At 40.2% G+C, this 23,369-nt stretch overlaps 1 protein-coding gene across 1 annotated transcript in view; it reads left to right on the top strand.

Moving 5' to 3' along the window:
* Positions 1-23,369, top strand: part of LOC124711607 (poly [ADP-ribose] polymerase) — a 125,429-nt gene that overhangs the window by 40,739 nt on the left and 61,321 nt on the right. The window contains 5 exon segments of the mRNA XM_047241770.1: positions 1,447-1,649; positions 3,741-3,821; positions 15,272-15,435; positions 15,516-15,661; positions 15,745-15,796. Coding sequence (XP_047097726.1) covers positions 1,447-1,649; positions 3,741-3,821; positions 15,272-15,435; positions 15,516-15,661; positions 15,745-15,796 — 646 coding nt within the window.

The following is a 23,369-nucleotide window of genomic DNA, read 5'->3' as shown; positions in this document are numbered from 1 at the left end:
ATAATTATTGAATTAGCCAGAAAAAAATTTATCCAAGAAACACCTTAAATCGGTGACATTCTGATCGCTGGCAGAAAATTGCTGCTGCTTCTCAACAGAAACAATCATTTGTTGAAAGTGCAAATATACCAGCAGGAGAAAAGAGACTATTTTTGGGGAGGAAAAAGTTGTTAAAATTCTTGCACCAGCAAAAATTCCAGTCAGAAAGCTCCACAAAGTCTGTTAACACTACATGGAATACAGATATGATTACAGCAGTTTACAGACTGACTATACCTCTCCTGCATTTCCTGCCCAGTTCTGTTATGTGAATGGACAAAATCACTTCAGTTTTAACAGTGAAATGTAGGATGGTAATGAAAATAGCTACTTTTATCGTGAATGAAGAACTCCCAAGTTCTTTGTTTTAATAGAAGGGGTGCCATATCATTTTTATTGATGTAATGAGAAAAAACACATTGCACAGCAAAATATTACCGATCAAGAGCCACTAGAGGGAAGAACTTCACTCATTGCTCTGAGCACAATATTAATTATAGGCTTTTCTCCATTAACCCTCTGGCTGCTGTGGATGTGTATATATGTGCTGCTGCACCATTCCCCGGGTGCTGTGAAGTGTATATTCACGCTGCTTGAGTTTTCCTCAGTGGTATTGATTCTGTATGTGTCTTTAGCCACCACCGTCTTACTGCTGCGGACAAGTTACTTCCATATCTCCGTGAATAAAAACGTGTGAATTTTTGTCATACAACATATACACCTCACTGTGTGCTGTCATAAAAAAAACTTGTTTAAAAATCTTTAATCATTTGAGATAAAACGATTGTTACGACCACATGATTCGTGGTGCATAAGGATGTAAATGAGTGCGTAGTGTGTAACTGTCCATAAGATATAAAACCCAATAACTCCAGAATGAAATACCATTCTGCTCCCAATATATGATTTTGATATCTAACCTACAGTTGAGTCACTGCAGTGTGTGAGCTAAAAATAACCATTCATGAAGTTTATGCAATGCATTTTTCTCTCTACAAAGTCTTTAAAATTTCATGCAATGTTTTATTTAATTTGGTGCAATGCAGGAAGTCTGGTGGGTAGCAAACAGAAATACAGTTCTTTATCAAGTGAAGATCTGTAAGGTGTGTAAAAATATTGTTTTTTTCTCCTATTGGTTTTCAGTAAATCAGATTAAAAGTATTTCATATTGGTCAGAACACTGGTGATAGGCAACTACTCACCACAAACGAATAGTGGGCAGTGCATAGTTAGGCATAAAGTTCAAAACACTTGCTTATCGCTATGCCCACAACAAGAAACTGTAACGTGTGTCATAGTTGATGATTGGGGAAGAGATGAGACATTTATTTGCATTAAGAAAACAGACAATTATTTCTAAATTAGATGGGCTGCAGTCATGTACAAAAACTAAATTTCTGCTTTCAGATGCTAGATCGTTTAGCGGACATTATGACATTTGGTGCACTTTTGCCATGTGAAGAGTGCAAAGGGGGCCAACTGGTCTTTCGGTCTGGAGTTGGTTATCAGTGCACTGGTGACCTCACAGAATGGACAAAGTGTCAGTTTGTGACTACGGACCCTAAAAGAGTGCCTTTCAAAGTGCCAGAAGACCTCATGGATACTTTCCTGTAAGTATATATACAGGGTGGTCCATTGATCGTGACCGTGCCAAATATCTCACGAAATAAGCATCAAACGAAAAAACTACTAAGAACGAAACTTGTCTAGCTTGAAGGGGGAAACCAGATGGCGCTATGGTTGACCTGCTAGATGGCGCTACCGTTGGTCAAATGGATGTCAACTGTGTTTTTTAAAATAGGAACCCCCATTTTTACTACATATTTGTGTAGTACATAAAGAAATATTAATGTTTTAGTTGGACCACTTTGTTCGCTTTGTGATAGATGGCGCTGTAATAGTCACAAACATATGGCTCACAATTTTAGATGAACAGTTGGTAACAGGTAGGTTTTTTAAATTAAAATACAGAACGTAGGTACGTTTAAACATTTCAGTTGTTCCAATGTGATACATGTACCTTTGTGAACTTATCATTTCTGAGAACGCATACTGTTACAGCTTGATTACCTGTAAATACCACATTAATGCAATAAATGCTCAAAATGATGTCCGTCAACCTCAATGCATTTGGCAATACGTGTAACGACATTCCTCTCAACAGCAAGTAGTTCACCTTCCGTAATGTTAGCACATGCATTGACAATGCGCTGACGCATGTCAGGCGTTGTCGGTGGATCATAACAAATATCCTTCAACTTTGCCCACAGAAAGAAATACGGGGACGTCAGATCCGGTGAACATGCAGGCCATGGTATGGTGCTTAGACGACCGATCCACCTGTCATGAAATATGCTATTCAATACCGCTTCAACCACACGCGAGCTATGTGCCGGACATCTATCATGTTGGTAGTACATAGTCAGTCTGTCATGCAGTGAAACATCTTGTAGCAACATTGGTAGAGTATTACGTAGGAAATCAGCATACATTGCACCATTTAGATTGCCATCAATAAAATGGGGGACAATTATCCTTCATCCCATAATGCCGCACCATACATTAACCCGCCAATGTTGCTGTTGTTCCACTTGTCGCAGCCATCGTGTATTTTCCGTTGCCCAATAGTGCATATTGTGCCGGTTTACTTTGCCGCTGTTGGTGAATGACGCTTCGTCGGTAAATAGAACATGTGCAGAAAATTTGTCATTGTCCCGTAATTTCTCTTGTGCCCAGTGGCAGAACTGTACACGACATTCAAAGTCATCGCCAGGCAATTCCTGGTGCATAGAAATATGGCATGGGTGCAATCGATGTTGATGTAGCATTCTCAAAAGACGTTTTTGACATTCCCCAATCTCACGCAGTTTGTCTGCTACTGATGTGCGGATTAGCCATGACAGCAGCTAAAACACCTACCTGGGCATCATCATTTGTTGCAGGTCATGGTTGATGTTTCACATGTGGCTGAACACTTCGTTTCCTTAAATAACGTAACTATCCGGCGAACGGTCCGGGCACTTGGATGATGTCGTCCAGGATACCGAGCAGCATACATAGCACACGCCCGTTGGGCATTTTGATCACAATAGCCATACATCAACAAAATATCGACCTTTTCCGCAATTGGTAAATGGTCCATTTTAACACGGGTAATGTATCACAAAGCAGATACCATCCGCACTGACAGAATGTTATGTGATACCACGTACTTATATGTTTGTGACTACTGCAGCGCCATCTATCAAAAAGCAAAAAAAGTGGTCCAACTAAAACATTCATATTTCTTTACGTACTACACGAATATGTAATAAAAAATGCGGGTTCCTATTTAAAAAAAAAACGCTGTTGATATCCGTTTGACCTATGGCAGTGCCATCTAGCAGGCCAACCATAGTGCCATCTGGTTTCCCCCTTCAAGCTAGACAAGTTTCGTTCATCGTAGTTATTTCGTTTGACGCTTATTTCGTGAGGTGAACTTTTTTGTTAACTCAAAATGAGGTGAGAAACAACTGTTATCCATGTATGAGGCGTAAACAAAGTTCTACTAAGCATTAACACACATTTGTTGCTTATGTTTCTGCTAATTGATATAAGCAGAATTTTGTAGGAAATTTCATAATTGTTATACCATGTCGTCATACTACTGATTCATAGTGTGCTGGGTAAGCATAACTCTCAGTATCTTTCATTTCTTTCAGAAACAGCTACAAGTTTGTACCAAGGAAAAGAACTATTAGAATCATCACACCGACAGCTGCCAAAACGACTGAGAGATCTGCGTAAGTTGCCTGCAATGCCACTACTGTTTGTTATGAAAGTAATAGTTTTGGGAGTTAGTTAAGCCTAGCCAAATAATTTAGTTTTAAAAGGATGCCAAGCAGTTAAGGAAATACTTTGCTCTTTATTGAGACTGGATTAAAATTGTGAACTCTTCTGTAAGTAGTCCATAAAAACACAGATATAGCATAAAACAATCATTACTAAGGCAGGACTGTTTCACTTGCAAGTCAATTTACTCTGAGGGCAGTCCCAAAAATGGGTAAGTAATATTGCAGATATGAAGATTGTGACCTCCATTCACATACAGGGTGTCCCAGGAGTAAGTCAGTAATCAGGGATATGGGAGGAGTACTCGTTTAAGGCAAAGAAACTTCAAAGGTATCTGAACCAGGCAGCAATTTTGGGGGGGAGGGGCAAATTCATATTCTTGAGGAAAAAACCTTTGTTTACAAAGCACCTAGCGTCCAGCATACTTCGGTCTATCAATTATTCATATGATCTTGAAACGCACCCCTGATGGTTTTTAAACATTTTTGAACACATTCTAAGTTGATTTCCGAATGAATTATAAGTTGATTTTTGAATGCCTGCATAGTGCAAGTGATGTCTCTGCTAGGGGAATCCTCATCGCATCTAGACATTAACCTTTCCTGCAGACAAAATGGGACTGGGCTATATGAGCTGAGTAGAATAAAACTGAACTGGTGAATGCCAACTGCTGCTTGTTTGTGGTTGAATCAGTTTGCAAATGTTCAGCATTGTTATAATTACTAGCGAAATCCATAGATTCAGACTACCAGAGTGGAAATAAATGACTAAAAGGAATAACAGGTAAGAAAGGATATTGTATTACCTTCTCGGTGTATCCAAGAAAGTGTAATTCTGACAAACTTTTTGGCCAATTCGCTACACTAGACAGGGCCAGTAGTAGTCCCCTGCTAGCAGCCGCCTAAGTTCCATTCTGGGAGTAGCACAGAAAATGCATTGTACATACACCTAATAACACCTAACCGGAGAATAATCACTGGATAACTAAACTGGTGATTGTGGCAGAGTTAGTAAAGTTAACCGGAGAATGAGTTTCGACAGTGGTAGGAATAGTTACAGAATTATCGATGACAAGATTGATGTTAGAACGAGGATGGAGAAGAAAATGGAGACACACAAATTATGGAAGAATATGAAGATTCCAAATTTATACAAAAATTTCGTTCTACTTTTTCGGTCTCATGCACGAGAAACTGGAGCATATGAATGAACTGAGAAATTATTTCCTAACATCTAACGTCAAGATTTTTGATCGTAGTAGGCCGAATAGGTATTTCGTATTGGTACTTCATGAATTATATTGTCGTACTATAAAAATGGTCATTATTGCCATTATTTGGTGTGTGTTACAATTGCTGCAATATTAGAAAAGTGTATGTTGTTTTCTCCAGCACACAGTGACAAAATAGATGTAATTAGATTGAGAAACCACACCAGTCTTGGGTACTATTTGTATTAACAGCTTTTTCAGTATTATACAACGACATTTCGCTTTTTCATGTAGCAAAACCTTTGACGAACTTTGAGGCAACATTTCTTTCGCAGAAGGGAAAGCATGCCATGTAAAGCTGTAGCAAGATTAGAGGGAAAAATCGCTAGGACCTAAGGATTAAAGAAATGTGTACTGTCTTGCCTGTCTCTTGTCTTTACTGGTTTTGGGTATCCTATATTTAATTTTGTCACACAGATGAGCAAGCTATTAGCTAATAGGCAATAAAGAGTCCAGATTTTCTGGAGAGTACTTTGTTCTCCCTTTCGTTGTTTTTTTTTTAAAGAAGGGGGGGGGGGGGGGGGGGGGTGGGGAAGGTCAAACCGGCCAATTGGGAGCAGGAGAGGCATTACAGGACATTTAATTTTCACTGTCCTGAAATAGTTTGATGGCATCCATTACAAAAAATACATGTTTGAGTTCCACAGAGTGAAATACAGTGACGAGTGGTGTAAGACTGTTGTTTGAAGAGGTGTGGCACTGTACTTCGGCACACTAAAGACCAAATAACATCTCTTACATTTTCTCGAAGATATATGTTTTGTGTGTCGGACTCTTCAGAAATATGTGCGCTACAAAATGAACTTATTTTTGAAAAGTCTCTTGACGTTCTGATGCACAGACCAGTCAGAGTTATAGTGGGGACGTGGGTAGTCTCCATATGACCCATGTTAACATTTAGTGATTTTTCTGTTTCTCTTCGTTTACTGCTCTCATGTCAAATGAAAACAAAACGGATTTCTGTGGCTGGGAGTTATCAAGTGAAAATACATTCACATAATTACGGAAGGCTAAAATATGTTACTAGTTCAGATTTTATTTTATTTCCACCATTCTGACAGTCAAGTATTAATTGCCTTGCAGAACAATAAAGTTATTTTTGTCGGTTTGCTAAAGAAATTTGGCGTTATTAAGCTTTCCTGCTTAGACAGTAAATTTATTTGAAACAGTGTTTAATTCCACACTATTGGCTAGTTTCAACTGTTTGCTGCATTTCAAGTGCATGTTTTCATCTTCTAGCACATATGGCATATGCCGTAATAAAGAACCAAACATGAGATTATACAGTACTGGCACTCCAAGAAGATTTACATCCCGAAAACCACACTGAAAAGCTCAGTATCAGGTAGAGGCCTACATTATTGGGAATCTGGACATCCGAATGTGCGCTTTAAGGTGAACTGTGCATTTTAGTATGGTTCACAAAATTCAGACGCTCTTGGAGTATCCTCTGATGTCTTGTTTCTTTTATGACATGATGTAAGAAAGATCTTTTAATGTTTTACATGTATGAAGATATGGGCTTCCTACGTCACCGTAGCGCGGTGTCGTCTCTTATCTGGCGCTCTCTGGCAACGGCTGAAATGAATCTATTTCTAACAGGTCGCGGGAAAATATTGCGAATTGTGGTTTGAAAAGCGTTATTTTCAAAGTAAATTTCCTTTTACGCAAGATGAACTATGTGCAAGAATGTACAATGAATTTCTTAATTCACAGTGTGTTTACTCTCATTTAAAAATCAACTCTTTGATGACAAGCCATTTAGAAGAATTTAGAGCCCAGAAGATCGGAGATTTATGTCAGTATTAAAAAATTTTACTGGCATATTTGAGTGATGTATCTTAAAGGGTAACATGCGCTAAACAGATCAACATTATATGTGAAAGCTTAGCTTCTCTTGTAACTTATTAATCTTGGAGACAAATATTATATGCAAAAGGTTTGCTTTTCTTGGAGCAACACTATGTATATTAACTTTTCCTGTTGGTGGAATTTGAATTTATACTTTCGTAATACGAAAATATGCGGCGCACATGCTGCACATCAAAGATCTTTCCAAAACTTGTTTTCCCCCTGAGTTTCGTTTTCTAAAGTGCTGAGAAATTCTACGCTGCTATGTAAAACCATATCCTTTCAAAGGATTGATAAGTTTTACATATCCGATGGTAAGTATACTGTCACTTAACACGGAAAAAGTGTATTTTCACCCGGGAGAAAATGTATTTTCAACCAGGAGACCTGGGAAAAATCCAGGAAATTTTTTTCAGTCTTGTCTGCGTATACACCCTGAAATAATTCTATCCAGTACTAATTGTGAGTTTTTATTTTTTATTTGTTTATTTTTTTAAAGAGAGGCAGGATGACAAATCGACCGACCTTGAGCAGGAAAGATACCACAGGACATTTTAATTTCCATTGTCCTGAATATCGTTTGATGGCATCCATTACAAAATATACACGTTTGAATTCCACAGAGCGACATACAGTGACGTGCGATACTATCTAGTATTGTCTGGTTCAGAAATATCGTAGATCTGAGGCTGAAGTGCAGAGCAGTCTGAGTTTGAGTGGGGAGTGTTAAGCAGTGTTTACATTTAGTAATTTTGCCATTTCCTGTTCGTTCACAGCTCTCATGTCAAATGAAAACAAAACAGATTTCTGTAGCTGGGAGCTGTCAAGTGAATTAAAATGCATTCACATAATTACGGAATGCTAAAATATGTTGCTAGTTTCAGGTCTTATTTTATTTCCACCTTTCTGACAATCGAGCATTAATCGCCTTGCAGAACAATGATGTTGTTATTGGTTTGTTAACGAAATTTGGCTTTTTCAATATTTTCCTCCGAGGCAGTCAATTTATTTGTAATGAAGTGTTTAATTCCACACTACAGGCTATTTTCAACTGTTCACTGCATTTCAAGTGCACGTTTTTATCTTCTAGCATTTATGGCATTACCCCATAATAAAGAACCAAACATGAGATAATACAGTACTGGTACTCCAAGAAAATTCAGATCTCGAAAAACCACACTGAAAAGCTTAATATAAGATTGAGGACTAATTCATTGGGAAATTGGACATGCGAATGTTCACTTTAAGCCGAATTATGCATTTTAGTGTGGCTCACAAAATTGCGATGCTCTTGGAATATCCTTTGATGTGTTGCTTCTTTTATGACGTATAGGTCTTTTAATGTTTTACACTTGCGAGCATACGGGCTTCCTATGTCATTGTAGATGTACATGCACAGTGATGCCTGTTATCTGGCACACTCTGGCAACTTCTGAAATTGACATATTTCTAACAGGTTGTGGGGAAAATATTGCGAATGGTGGTTCGAAAAGCACGACTTTAAAAGTAAATTTCTTTTTACACGAGATGAACTATATGTGAGAATGTATGATGAATTTCTTAAATCACAGAGCGTTTGACTCTCATTTAAAATCATTTAGAAGAATTTCAAGCCCAGAAGATCAGACATTTATATCGTCACAAAATATTTTAGTGGCACATTTGTGTGATATATCGTGAAGTGTAGCATGCGCAAAAAATATCAACATTATATGTGAAAGCTTAGCTTCTCTTGCAGATTATTGATGTATAGGTTGTGGAGAGCAGGTGTGGTAATTAAGACTATAGATAATCCCTCACACTCCTGTCATGTATTATGAATACTTTTATTCTGCATGTGGTATAGAGAACGTACTACAGAGAAACTGATCTTGCTGCCGTAGAGCAGAAATATTTTTGGGAGGAAGAGCCAGTGGTTCTACGTCCCCACAAATCTTGAGAGACCAATATTGTATATGAAAGCTTTGCAACACTATGTATATTAATTTAAACCATTAACTTTTCCTATTTGTGTGTTCACATTACTTAAGTAATGTTGCTATTGGCTGACTTCATCACCTGTCCTATACTCTGAATATCCGCTGTCATCAGCTGCCGAGATCATGTGACATGAGCTAGGAATGGCTTACAAAAGTACATCGCAATCTCGATTTCTGTGCTTCGAAAAGTAACAGGTGGTGTTTTGTGGAATTCGCATTTGTACTTTTGTAATGCAAAAACGTGTAGTATATATATATATATATATATATATATATATATATATATATATATATATATATGATTCAATATAATGGAAGGTCTATCGACCTGCCAGCGCTTTTGTTCGGTAAGTCACCTCATCTTTGGTTTTTTTTTAATATATATATATATATATATATATATATATAAAATCGTAGAGGGAGACCAAGAGATCAATACACTAAGCAGATTCAGAAGGATGTAGGTTGCAGTAGGTACTGGGAGATGAAGAAGCTTGCACAGGATAGAGTAGCATGGAGAGCTGCATCAAACCAGTCTCAGGACTGAAGACCACAACATAATATATATATATATATATATATATATATATATATATATATATATATATATATATATATATAAAAACAAAGATGATGTGACTTACCAAATGAAAGTGCTGGCAGGTCGACAGACACACAAACATACACACAAAATTCAAGCTTTCGCAACAAACTGTTGCCTCATCAGGAAAGAGGGAAGGAGAGGGAAAGACGAAAGGATGTGGGTTTTAAGGGAGAGGGTAAGGAGTCATTCCAATCCCGGGAGCGGAAAGACTTACCTTAGGGGGAAAAATGGACGGGTATACACTCGCACACACACACATATCCATCCACACATATACAGACACAAGCAGACATATTTGAAGACAAAAAAGAGTTTGGACAGAGATGTCACTCGAGGCAGGAGTGCAGGGGCAAAGATGTTGTTGAATGACAGGTGAGGTATGAGTGGCGGCAACTTGAAATTAGCGGAGATTGAGGCCTGGTGGATCACGGGAAGAGAGGATATATTGAAGAGCAAGTTCCCATCTCTGGAGTTCGGATAGGTTGGTGTTAGTGGGAAGTATCCAGATAACCCGGACGGTGTAACACTGTGCCAAGATGTGCTGGCCGTGCACCAAGGCATGTTTAGCCACAGGGTGATCCTCATTACCAACAAACACTGTCTGCCTGTGTCCATTCATGCGAATGGACAGTTTGTTGCTGGTCATTCCCACATAGAATGCGTCACAGTGTAGGCAGGTCAGTTGGTAGATCAACAACATCTTTGCCCCTGCACTCCTGCCTCGACTGACATCTCTGCCCAAACTCTTTGTCTTCAAATATGTCTGCTTGTGTCTGTATATGTGTGGATGGATGTGTGTGTGTGTGGGTGTGTGTGTGTGTGTGTGTGTGTGTGTGTGTGTGTGTGTGTGTGTGTGTGTGCGCGCGAGTGTATACCCGTCCTTTTTTCCCCCTAAGGTAAGTCTTTCCGCTCCCGGGATTGGAATGACTCCTTACCCTCTCCCTTAAAACCCACATCCTTTCGTCTTTCCCTCTCCTTCCCTCTTTCCTGATGAGGCAACAGTTTGTTGCGAAAGCTTGAATTTTGTGTGTATGTTTGTGTTTGTTTGTGTGTCTGTCGACCTGCCAGCACTTTCATTTGGTAAGTCACATCATCTTTGTTTTTAGATATATTTTTCCTACGTGGAATGTTTCCCTCTATTATAATCATATCATTAATTTGAACCCAACAATCACGTTTGTTATTGTCGCTGTTGCATTTCGAAATCTTTCCTGTCGTCTTATTTTCTCTTTCTGTTTTTACCAGTAGTCTCACTTTTTATTCACCTTCCCCTTTTTACCGTAATCTACTATACAATTTTATCCCGCCTATATGTACTCAATAATACGTAACCTACTTCCAAACCATAACCAAAAAAATTTCATTTTCCGTTTTCAACACTACCGCCACCATAAAATCCACCGCTTCTAGTTCAATAACAGCTGCTTTCACGTATTTAACAACCATTTCGGCTAGTTCTAATAACTTTCACTTTATTTCCACTTCCGTTTTTCGCGCATCACTAATCATTTTTAGCCGCTCCCCACAGGTTTTAACTTCATTATTTCTTCGTCAGACAAGTGTTAGCCCCATTTTCGTAATCTTTCACCACAACACCACTCCTTTTCATACATTTACACGTTTTTTTCGAAATTTTCCCGAATTTCTCCGTCCTTTAACGTGTTTTAGCGGCAACACAACCACCTAACCTTTATGCACATCGCTATCTACCAACCCAAGTTCACCACAGGATCAACTTAACCAACACTTTTTCGCCTTTTTTCATACCAGATCTCCAGTTGCTTTATAGTTCACTTTTATCTCTCCCCATATATTTTTATTTTCATTTTCATTTCAGCCTCGTGTTACACTTTCCACCTTCTAATACCATGTCACCCTCACAACACCCCCACAACGACCCCATTAAGTTTTATTTACATTCCCTCCACAAACATGCCTTCGCCCTAGCCAGATTACGCTCCCATATTCTATTTTCTCAGGCCTGTCTGACCTCTGGCATTACCTCCAAAGGCCTCACACTTAAAGTTCCCATCTCTGGCTGCAACCCCTCTTTCCATCAGTCCCTATACCAGTTCCAAACTGAACAATCCATTACCCTCACCCACCTAATCCTTCACCTACACATCAACTCAGCCAATGAACACACCCGTCAACTCCCATCCTTAATAAAAGTCCTTAATCTTTCCTCTCCCACGTCCACACCGGCTGTTCAGAGCATCCTCCTACAGGCCAACTGTAAATTAGAACAGCATGCCACCCTCCACCTCAAAAAACTATCCAATCTCCTGGTTTCCCACCTCTGGAAAGGCAACTCACTCACCCTTCACAACCTTTCCAACAAACCTCAACCTCCTCTCATTGCACACCAACCCAGTCTCTCCCATCTACTCAATCTCCCACTTCCAGCTCCACTCCCTCCAAAACCTCAAAATTCCAATCAACACAACCTGGAACCACAACACCCTAATTCAGTAGTTAACCTTTCCTCCAAACCTCTCTCCCAATCCGAAACCTCTGTCCTATCCAAAGGCCTCACCTTCAGCCCCACTCCCAGATTCAACCAAACAGCCCTCGTCAAAGATTTACTGTCCTACACCCGTACTCTCTGCTGGAAATACCACTTTGCCACGAAGAAAAATGATCCTAATCCTGCTCCTAATGATCCAACTCCCCAAGACACCATCCAAATTGAACCCTGCCTGGAACAGTTCCGTCCTCCGTCACAGCGGGACCCACCTCCTCTTCCTCAAAATCACCCTCTCCAAACCTTCCAGGAATTTCTGACTTCCAGCCTTGCATCTCAATCCTTCTTAAAAAACCTTAATCCTACTCCCGACATCACCACTGCTGAAGCCCAGGCTATCCGTGATCTGAAGGCTGACCGATCCATCGTCATTCTTCCGGCGGACAAGGGTTCCACAACCGTTGTACTTGATCGTCGGGAGTATGTGGCTGAGGGACTGCGTCAGCTTTCAGACTACACCACATACAAAGTTTGCCAAGGTAACCCCATTCCCGATGTCCAGGAGGAGCTTCAAGGAATCCTCAGAACCTTAGGCCCCCTGCAAAACCTTTCACCTGACTCCATCAACCTCCTGACCCCACCGACACCCCGCACCCCTACCTTCTACCTTCTTCCTAAAATCCACAAACCCAATCATCCCGACCGCCCCATTGTAGCTGGTTACCAAGCCCCAACAGAACGCATCTCTGCCTACGTAGATCACCACCTTCAACCCATTACATGCAGTCTCCCATCCTTCATCAAAGACACCAACCACTTCCTCGAACGCCTGGAATCCTTACCCAATCTGTTACCCCCGGAAACCATCCTTGTAACCATTGATGCCACTTCCTTATACACAAATATTCCACACGTCCAGGGCCTCGCTGCGATGGAGCACTTCCTTTCACGCCGATCACCTGCCACCCTACCTAAAACCTCTTTCTTCATCACCTTAGCCAGCTTCATCCTGACCCACAACTTCTTCACTTTTGAAGGCCAGACATACCAACAATTAAAGGGAACAGCCATGGGTACCAGGATGGCTCCCTCGTACGCCAACCTATTCATGGGTCACTTAGAGGAAGCCTTCTTGGTTACCCAGGCCTGCCAACCCAAAGTTTGGTACAGATTTATTGATGACATCTTCATGTTCTGGACTCACAGTGAAGAACAACTTCAGAATTTCCTCTCCAACCTCAACTCCTTTGGTTCCATCAGATTCACCTGGTCCTACTCCAAATCCCATGCCACTTTCCTTGACGTTGACCTCCACCTGTCCAATGGCCAGCTTCACACGTCCGTCCACATCAAACCCACCAACAAGCAACAGTACCTCCATTATGACAGCTGCCACCCATTCCACATCAAACGGTCCCTTCCCTACAGCCTAGGTCTTCGTGGCAAACGAATCTGCTCCAGTCCGGAATCCCTGAACCATTACACCAACAACCTGACAACAGCTTTCGCATCTCGCAACTACCCTCCCGACCTGGTACAGAAGCAAATAACCAGAGCCACTTCCTCATCCCCTCGAACCCAGAATCCCCCACAGAAGAACCACAAAAGTGCCCCACTTGTGACAGGATACTTTCCGGGACTGGACCAGACTCTGAATGTGGCTCTCCAGCAGGGATACGACTTCCTCAAATCCTGCCCTGAAATGAGATCCATCCTTCATGAAATCCTCCCCACTCCACCAAGAGTGTCTTTCCGCCGTCCACCTAACCTTCGTAACCTGTTAGTTCATCCCTATGAAATCCCCAAACCACTCTCCGTACCCTCTGGCTCCTATCCTTGTAACCGCCCCCGGTGTAAAACCTGTCCCATGCACCCTCCCACCACCACCTACTCCAGTCCTGTAACCCGGAAGGTGTACACGATCAAAGGCAGAGCCACGTGTAAGAGCACCCACGTGATCTACCAACTGACCTGCCTACACTGTGACGCATTCTATGTGGGAAGGACCAGTAACAAACTGTCCATTCGCATGAATGGACACAGGCAGACAGTGTTTGTTGGTAATGAGGATCACCCTGTGGCTAAACATGCCTTGGTGCACGGCCAGCACATCTTGGCACAGTGTTACACCGTCCGGGTTATCTGGGTACTTCCCACTAACACCAACCTATCCGAACTCCGGAGATGGGAACTTGCTCTTCAATATATCCTCTCTTCCCGTTATCCACCAGGCCTCAATCTCCGCTAATTTCAAGTTGCCGCCACTCATACCTCACCTGTCATTCATCATCATCTTTGCCCCTGCACTCCTGCCTCGACTGACATCTCTGCCCAAACTCTTTGTCTTCAAATATGTCTGCTTGTGTCTGTATATGTGTGGATGGATATGTGTGTGTGTGCAAGTGTATACCCGTCCTTTTTTCCCCCTAAGGTAAGTCTTTCCGCTCCCAGGATTGGAATGACTCCTTACCCTCTCCCTTAAAACCCACATCCTTTCGTCTTTCCCTCTCCTTCCCTCTTTCCTGATGAGGCAACAGTTTGTTGCGAAAGCTTGAATTTTGTGTGTATGTTTGTGTGTCTGTCGACCTGCCAGCACTTTCATTTGGTAAGTCACATCATCTTTGTTTTTAGATATATTTTTCCTACGTGGAATGTTTCCCTCTATTATAATTTTATATAATTTGTGAGTTTCATTTCCTAAAGTGTAGGGAAATTCTATGCCGGTGTATAAAACCATAGCTATTCAAAGACTTTAGTTCCAAGGGAAAGTATACTGTCACGTAACACGGAAAAGGTGTATTTTCACCCAGAAGAAAGTGTAATTTTAACCTGGAAATCTGGGGAAAATCCAGGATTTTTTTCCCTTGTCTGTGTGTACACCCTGATATAGCAGAGATGCTGAGTCGCTGATAGGTGTAACAAAAAGACTGTCACAGAAGAAACTTTCAGCCAACAGGGCTTTATCAAAAAAAAAAGACAACCACAGACCACAGTCTCTGGTCCCTGGAAATCGGAGTTGGTAGTCTATAAAAATGTGAAATATACTCCCATACAACAAACAAATTCCCCCCTTCCCCGAGAACTCTGGGTTTCCACATGGACATATTGGGAAAAATCTTATGATGACTGTCACTAACCACTGCTAATAATTTCATTTTTCAATGTACAACTGAGTTTGGCACACACACTGTGCAGATATTGTTCATCAACTTTTTAAGCTGTTAATTTTGCAGGCCAAAGGTTGAGAGAGCTCGCAGGCCACTTGAAAACATGGAGTTTGTTATTCTGCATAAAACCACAAGACCTAAGGAAGAATTAAAAGCAGAAATACAGAAACTTGGTGGTAAGGTAGTGTCGAAAGTTCATGATAAGCTTGCAGCAGTTATAGGAACACCAGGTAAATAAATTATTGCCGTAGTGTGTATGTTAAGTATCAGCATGAATTCAGTATTTGTAACCAGTTTTTCTTTTTTTCAGATGCTGTTGAGAAAATGGGTAAAAAGGTAGAGGAAGCTAAAGACCTTGACATACAAATTGTATCTGAAGATTTCCTGGATGAGGTGAAAGATGGTGGTGCAACACTCATGATAAACAAAAAGAGTATTTGCTCATGGGGATCAGATGTAAGTTTACAGTATGAAATTCAAAATATGGGCAGTTCAACATGTTACTATACCACATTAAGTGATTGACTTTGTTTTTCTAGCCTAACAGCAGAATACCAAAAGACACTGAAACTAAATCTTCAAAAAGTAAAAGTAAGTACCTGATTCAGAATTCTTTGTTAACCGAGCATTATACACTGTTTGTTCAAATAGTTTAATAAGACGTTCTCTCTCTCTCTCTCTCTCTCTCTCTCTCTCTCTCTCTCTCTCTCTCTCTCTCTCTCTGTGTGTGTGTGTGTGTGTGTGTGTGTGTGTGTGTGTGTGTGTGTGTGTGTGTGCGCGTGCGTGTGCGTGTGCGTGCGCGTGTGCGTAAGAGGGGAGACACTTTTTCAGAGGAGAGGGAAGAGGAGTTAGTTTGTATTGCCATAAATGTACATCTCATTATTACAAATGGAAAATACAAAAAGCATTAGCTAAAGGAGAAGAAACAAATTTTTTAAAAGTTAACGTTTTACGTTACTACCCAGTGTGTATTTTAAATTTGAGTACGCTTATCATTCAAATAATGTGAACTGCTTATTGTTTGTAAACTCTAGAGTCTCTGATAAAATACCACAAGCTGAAAACACACTAACATACTTGTAAAGTTTCACACTGAAAAATTTTGTTGGGGGGGGGGGGGGGGGTGGTCCACTGCACCGTCACGAATGATCCTGTATGGTAAACCTGCTTTCTGTTAACTATGGTATTGAAGTTAAGTGTGAATTGATATGGGGATAAAAGATGTAATGATAAAAGATGTTCTTGCTTTTTCTATGAAAGGGCAGAAGTGATACTTGCTATTGCTATTAAGGTATCAGTCATTTGTAGCCCCCTAGTAACATTATTTCTGATGACAATGACAGACGTAGTTCTGAATCATGAACACATGTGGGACATACATGGCATAACAGTGACACTACTCTGAATTGTTCACACAGGATATTCTTGTTCTTTGCACCAATTGTAGGGAGTGATGACCAGCTTTTGCTGTGGAAAAGGTATCAGTTACTTGCAGTGCCTAATAGTAATTGCTTTCTGATGACTGTCGTGAGTATAGTTCAGAATCGTGGACAGACACGAAGCATACAAGGTGTAATACTAATGAGACTTCTCTAGATTGTTGTTTCATGAATTTCTTTCCTTTTATATCAGTGTTGGTGAGTGATACATTGAAAATGTTATGCTTCAGGTATCAGTCACTTTCAACCCCAAACAACAATTGATTTTGATGTCTGTAGTTGTAAATCACGGACATATATGAAGCATACAATGTGTAATACAAATTAGTCTTCTGTAGATTGTTATTTTCAACGTTCTTGTTATCTGTATCAGAGATGAGTGATATACTGCTACATCCATGAATTCGGTATCGGTCACGTACAACCCATAATAACAATTTTTTTTTTTTTTCTGATGGCCATGGTAAGTGCACATAGCTAAAATGTGGACTTACACATAGTATAAACACTGAAGTTTTAGTAGCTATATATAAATCTCCCTATCATCACCATCATCATCTTACAATACACACATGAACAATACATACATGTAGTATTACTAATATTGTAATGGAGCAAGTTGCAAATAAACAAAAACATAAATCACCTTCCTTAAACCCACAATGGGACAGAAGTAACATATGTTGCATGTGGTTGCCAATTGTCCCGTATGTTGTGGCCTAGTCCACACTGTGCACATGCCAGTTTAGCTAGCCAGCATGTGTATCTACCCGAGCACATTGCGCCTGATTGCCAGGTCATTTCTTTAGCTTGCCTGGTTAGTTGCTTGCCAGGCCAGCCTGTTGGACTGATGAGTTACATTCTGCTTCTACTTGCAAAGCTGCTTCATCTTCTTTATTGTTATTTAGATTTATTAGGCATCTATTGTTGGCAATGGTTTCAGTTAATAAACTAGCTTGCTTTGCCCCACAGCAGTGCCAGTTAACCTGTACTTTTCTTTCAGCAGTTTGGGAACTCATGTTTTTAGAAGAGTAAGCAACTCCAGTTATAGACTCATTACCCTGTATAGATTCTTCTAATTACACCTGATTAGCATCAGTCACTCAAGTTGGCAGAATTACAGCATTCTGTTCTTGTTGGGTGGAATTGCTAATTATAGCAATGTAAGAATCCATTGATGAAGAATAGGAACCGTGTACTATGCAGTATAAAAGTATTTTCTCGCTCTAAGTTTTGGAGCACTGCAGACACTCAGGTGTTTCACCACCCATACAATGTGCGTGAGCAATTAATGCAATGAACAGTGTGTACAGTATGGGGGTCTAGCGAGTTGACAGTCTGACTGGCTGCACTGAATTCGCCACATCAGCAAAATTACGGGTTATTCCATAGCCTGTGCTGGTCATTTCGTACGACACTGAGTGATAACTGTACATTGCACAATTCTAGGAAGCATTTATTTTTAGGAGGAGGAATTCCACTGCTGTGAATAGAGATTCAACAGTAGAGAAAATTATTCCTAATCTTTGGTCTTGTTAGTTTTTTCAGAGAGAAAAGAGGTATAAGTTAGAGAAGGATGGGCAAATCACTCAGACTCCAGATTGGGAGAAACTCGCTGTTGTGAGACATGTAAGAGGTAAAGATCTTTGTCCCCCTAGCCCTAACAACACGAATCTCTCTCAACCTGGGGTCTGACAGATCTGCTCATCCATCTTAAACTTAACCCTCTTTTTCCCACTGAGAAACTAAATGACAATTCCAGAACCTGGGAATAGGACTAGTTTTAAGTAATGAATTTTCCTTTTGATACAATATTTAATCGTATCTTATTTACGCAAGATTTCCATTGAATGTCACCTCTTGTCTTCCTTTATTGTTCATACACAACTTGAGAGTGATAATGGTGACTGTTTCATCAGATTATCTTCTTACACGTGATGTTTAAGTGTGTATTCCTTTAGCTTTTCACTTTTTGTATCTGCTTCTCTGTAAGTGTATTTTTCTATCTTATTACAAAAAGCCCCCCCATGAACCATGGACCTTGCCGTTGGTGGGGAGGCTTGCGTGCCTCAGCGATACAGATGGCCGTACCGCAGGTGCAACCACAACGGAGGGGTATCTGTTGAGAGGCCAGACAGACATGTGGTTCCTGAAGAGGGGCAGCAGCCTTTTCAGTAGTTGCAGGAGCAACAGTCTGGATGATTGACTGATCTGGCCTTGTAACATTAACCAAAACGGCCTTGCTGTGCTGGTACTGCGAACGGCTGAAAGGAAGGGGAAACTACAGCCGTAATTTTTCCCGAGGACATGCAGCTTTACTGTATGATTAAATGATGATGGCGTCCTCTTGGATAAATATTCCGGAGGTAAAATAGTCCCCCATTCGGATCTCCGGGCGGGGACTACTCAAGAGGACGTCGTTATCAGGAGAAAGAAAACTGGCGTTCTACGGATCGGAGTGTGGAATGTCAGATCCCTTAATCGGGCAGGTAGGTTAGAAAATTTAAAAAGGGAAATGGATATGTTAAAGTTAGATATAGTGGGAATTAGTGAAGTTCGATGGCAGGAGGAACAAGACTTTTGGTCAGGTGATTACAGGGTTATAAATACAAAATCAAATAGGGGTAATGCAGGAGTAGGTTTAATAACGAATAAATAAATAGGAGTGCGGGTTAGCTACTACAAACAGCATAGTGAACGCATTATTGTGGCCAAGATACACAAAGCCACCTTGTAGAATTTTGCACAGAGCATAACTTAATCATAGCTAACACGTGGTTCAAGAATCATAAAAGAAGGTTGTATACCTGGAAGAATCCTGGAGATACGAAAAGGTATCAGATAGATTATATAATGGTAAGACAGAGATTTAGGAACCAGGTTTTAAATTGTAAGACATTTCCAGGGGCAGATGTGGATTCTGACCACAATCTATTGGTTATGAACTGCAGATTCAAACTGAAGAAACTGCAAAAAGGTGGGAATCTAAGGAGATGGGACCTGGATAAACTGAAAGAACCAGAGGTTGTAGAGAGTTTCAGGGAGAGCATAGGGGAACAATTGACAGGAATGGGGGAAAGAAATACAGTAGAAGAAGAATGGGTAGCTCTGACAGATGAAGTAGTGAAGGCAGCAGACGATCAAGTAGGTAAAAAGGCGAGGGCTAATAGAAATCCTTGGGTAACAGAAGAAATATTGAATTTAATTGATGAAAGGAGAAAATATAAAAATGCAATAAATGAAGCAGGCAAAAAGGAATACAAACGTCTCAAAAATGAGATCGACAGGAAGTGCAAAATGGCTCAGCAGGGATGGCTAGAGGACAAATGTAAGGATGTAGAGGCTTGTCTCACTAGGGGTAAGATAGATACTGCCTACAGGAAAATTAGAGAGACCTTTGGAGAGAAGAGAACCACTTGTATGAATATCAAGAGCTCAGATGGCAACCCAGTTCTAAGCAAAGAAGGGAAGGCAGAAAGGTGGAAGGAGTATATAGAGGGTTTATACAAGGGCGATGTGCTTGAGGACAGTATTATGGAAATGGAAGAGGATGTAGATGAAGACGAAATGGGAGATAAGATACTGCGTGAAGAGTTTGACAGAGCACTGAAAGACCTGAGTCGAAACAAGGCCCCGGGAGTAGACAACATTCCATTAGAACTACTGATGGCCATGGGAGAGCCAGTCATGACAGAACTCTACCATCTGGTGAGCAAGATGTATGAGACAGGCGAAATATCCTCAGACTTCAAGAAGAAAATAATAATTCCAATCCCAAAGAAAGCAGGTGTTGACAGATGTGAAAATTACCGAACTATCAGTTTAATCAGTCACAGCTGCAAAATACTAACGCAAATTCTTTACAGACGAATGGAAAAACTGGTAGAAGCGGACCTCGGGGAAGATCAGTTTGGATTCCGTAGAAATGTTGGAACACGTGAGGCAATACTAACCTTACGACTTATCTTAGAAGAAAGATTAAGAAAAGGCAAACCTACGTTTCTAGCATTGGTAGACTTAGAGAAAGCTTTTGACAATGTTAACTGGAATACTCTTTCAAATTCTGAAGTTGGCAGGTATAAAATACAGGGAGCGAAAGGCTATTTACAATTTGTACAGAAACCAGATGGCAGTTATAAGAGTCGAGGGGCATGAAAGGGAAGCGGTGGTTGGGAAAGGAGTGAGACAGGATTGTAGCCTCTCCCCGATGTTATTCAATCTGTATATTGAGCAAGCAGTAAAGGAAACAAAAGAAAAATTCGGAGTAGGTATTAAAATTCATGGAGAAGAAGTAAAAACTTTGAGGTTCGCCGATGACATAGTAATTCTGTCAGAGACAGCAAAGGACTTGGAAGAGCAGTTGAATGGAATGGATAGTGTCTTGAAAGGAAGATATAAGATGGACATCAACAAAAGCAAAACGAGGATAATGAAATGTAGTCAAATTAAATCGGGTGATGCTGAGGGAATTAGATTAGGAAATGAGACACTTAAAGTAGTAAAGGAGTTTTGCTATTTAGGGAGTAAAATAACTGATAATGGTCGAAGTAGAGAGGATATAAAATGTAGACTGGCAATGGCAAGGAAATCGTTTCTGAAGAAGAGAAATTTGTTAACATCGAGTATAGATTTTTAAGTGTCAAGAAGTTGTTTCTGAAAGTATTTGTGTGGAGTGTAGCCATGTATGGAAGTGAAACATGGGCGATAACTAATTTGGACAAGAAGAGAATAGAAGCTTTCGAAATGTGGTGCTACAGAAGAATGCTGAAGATAAGGTGGGTAGATCACGTAACTAATGAGGAGGTATTGAATAGGATTGGGGAGAAGAGAAGTTTGTGGCACAACTTGACTAGAAGAAGGGATCGGTTGATAGGACATGTTCTGAGGCATCAAGGGATCACCAATTTAGTATTGGAGGGCAGCGTGGAGGGTAAAAATCGTAGAGGGAGACCGAGAGATGAATACACTGAACAGATTCAGAAGGATGTAGGTTGCAGTAGGTACTGGGAGATGAAGAAGCTTGCACAGGATAGAGTAGCATGGAGAGCTGCATCAGACCAGTCTCAGGACTGAAGACCACAACAACATCATTACAAAAAGCAATATTCTGTGTTTTCCATGGTTTCTATTAATATGTTGTATGTGGGTTTGATGACACATTCTTCTAGTCTTTCACTGCTTACCCTCTCGTGACACTTTTGATATCTTGGTTTAAAGTTATTCAGATGTCTTAAACTCAGGTTGCTCCATATAGGCTATTGGTAGAGTAATGCAAACAGTGACGACTTACTTGCAAAAGATTGTTTCCTTAGTGTGTAGCAGTATGAAATAAGAATCATCCGAATGGTGCCATGATGAAATACAGCAAGAGAAAGTTTCTACTTAAAAAGCGGCGGTCGAATTACGTACCTTTCATATTCCTTAGTATGCCAAGAAAAAGAAAAACAGAATGAAGAAAGCAAAACCATTCCATTATTGATCAGGCATATCAACCAGTCTTAAACATTAAGTTGTAGCTGACTTTCATAATTACTCAGGTTAGTCTTGCAATCTGATCTTATTTGGATTAATCCATACAAAGTAATCCATTTTTAAATATTTAGATTTTTTTATATTTCATTACCCTATGATTGAGAAGTTCAGAAAGATTTTACCTTGCAGCCTTATTGAATGGCTGCCTTATTTATCTGGAAGAGCATGACAGTTTTTCAGTTTGGCGACATTAGCATCTATCAGAATATCTCTGCACTGGTTAAGTTACAACATTGCAGCTGACATGATTGTTTTTAGAAAAGTCTCCTGTACAACATTATTGTCCAAAATGTTGTAAATTCAAAAATAACCAGTCAAAAATACCTCCAAAATCTGGTACTGAAAATTGAGAAAATCCTCTTTCTAGACCCTAACAACCAAGGAGTGATTGTAGACTTAGAGAAAGCTTTTGACAGTGTTGACTGGAATACTCTCAAATTCTGAAGGTGGCAGGGGTAAAACACAGGGAGCGAAAGGCTATTTACAATTTGTACAGAAACCAGATGGCAGTTACAAGAGTCGAGGGGCATGAAAGGGAAGCAGTGGTTGAGAAGGGAGTGAGACAGGGTTGTAGCCTGTCCCCGATGTTATTCAATCTGTATATTGAGCAAGCAGTAAAGGAAACAAAAGAAAAATTTGGAGTAGGTATTAAAATCCATGGAGAAGAAATAAAAACTTTAATGTTCGCCAATGACATAGTAATTCTGTCAGAGACAGCAAAGGACTTGGAAGAGCAGTTGAACAGAATGGACAGTATCTTGAAAGGAGGGTATAAGATGAACATCAACAAAAGCAAAACAAGGATAATGGAATGTAGTTGAGTTAACTCAGGTGATGCCGAGGGAATTAGATTAGGAAATGAGACGCTTAAAGTAGTAAAGGAGTTTTGCTATTTGGGGAGCAAAATAACTGATGATGGTCGAAGTAGAGAGGATATAAAATGTAGTCTGGCAATGGCAAGGAAAGTGTTTCTGAAGAAGAGAAATTTGTTAACATCGAGTATAGATTTAAGTGTCAGGAAGTCTTTTCTGGAAGTATTTGTATGGAGTGTAGTGATGAATGGAAGCAAAAAATGAACGATAAATAGTTTGGACAAGAAGAGAATAGAAGCTTTCGAAATGTGGTGAATACTGAAGATTAGATGGGTAGATCACATAACTAATGAGGAGAATTAGGAAGAAGAGAAATTTGTG

The sequence above is a fragment of the Schistocerca piceifrons genome, chromosome 8 (genome assembly GCF_021461385.2).
Source record: "Schistocerca piceifrons isolate TAMUIC-IGC-003096 chromosome 8, iqSchPice1.1, whole genome shotgun sequence".
NCBI classification, from domain to species: Eukaryota; Metazoa; Arthropoda; class Insecta; order Orthoptera; family Acrididae; genus Schistocerca; species Schistocerca piceifrons.
Note: the sequence above shows the minus strand (reverse complement) of the source record. Positions and strands in the feature narration are given on the sequence as shown.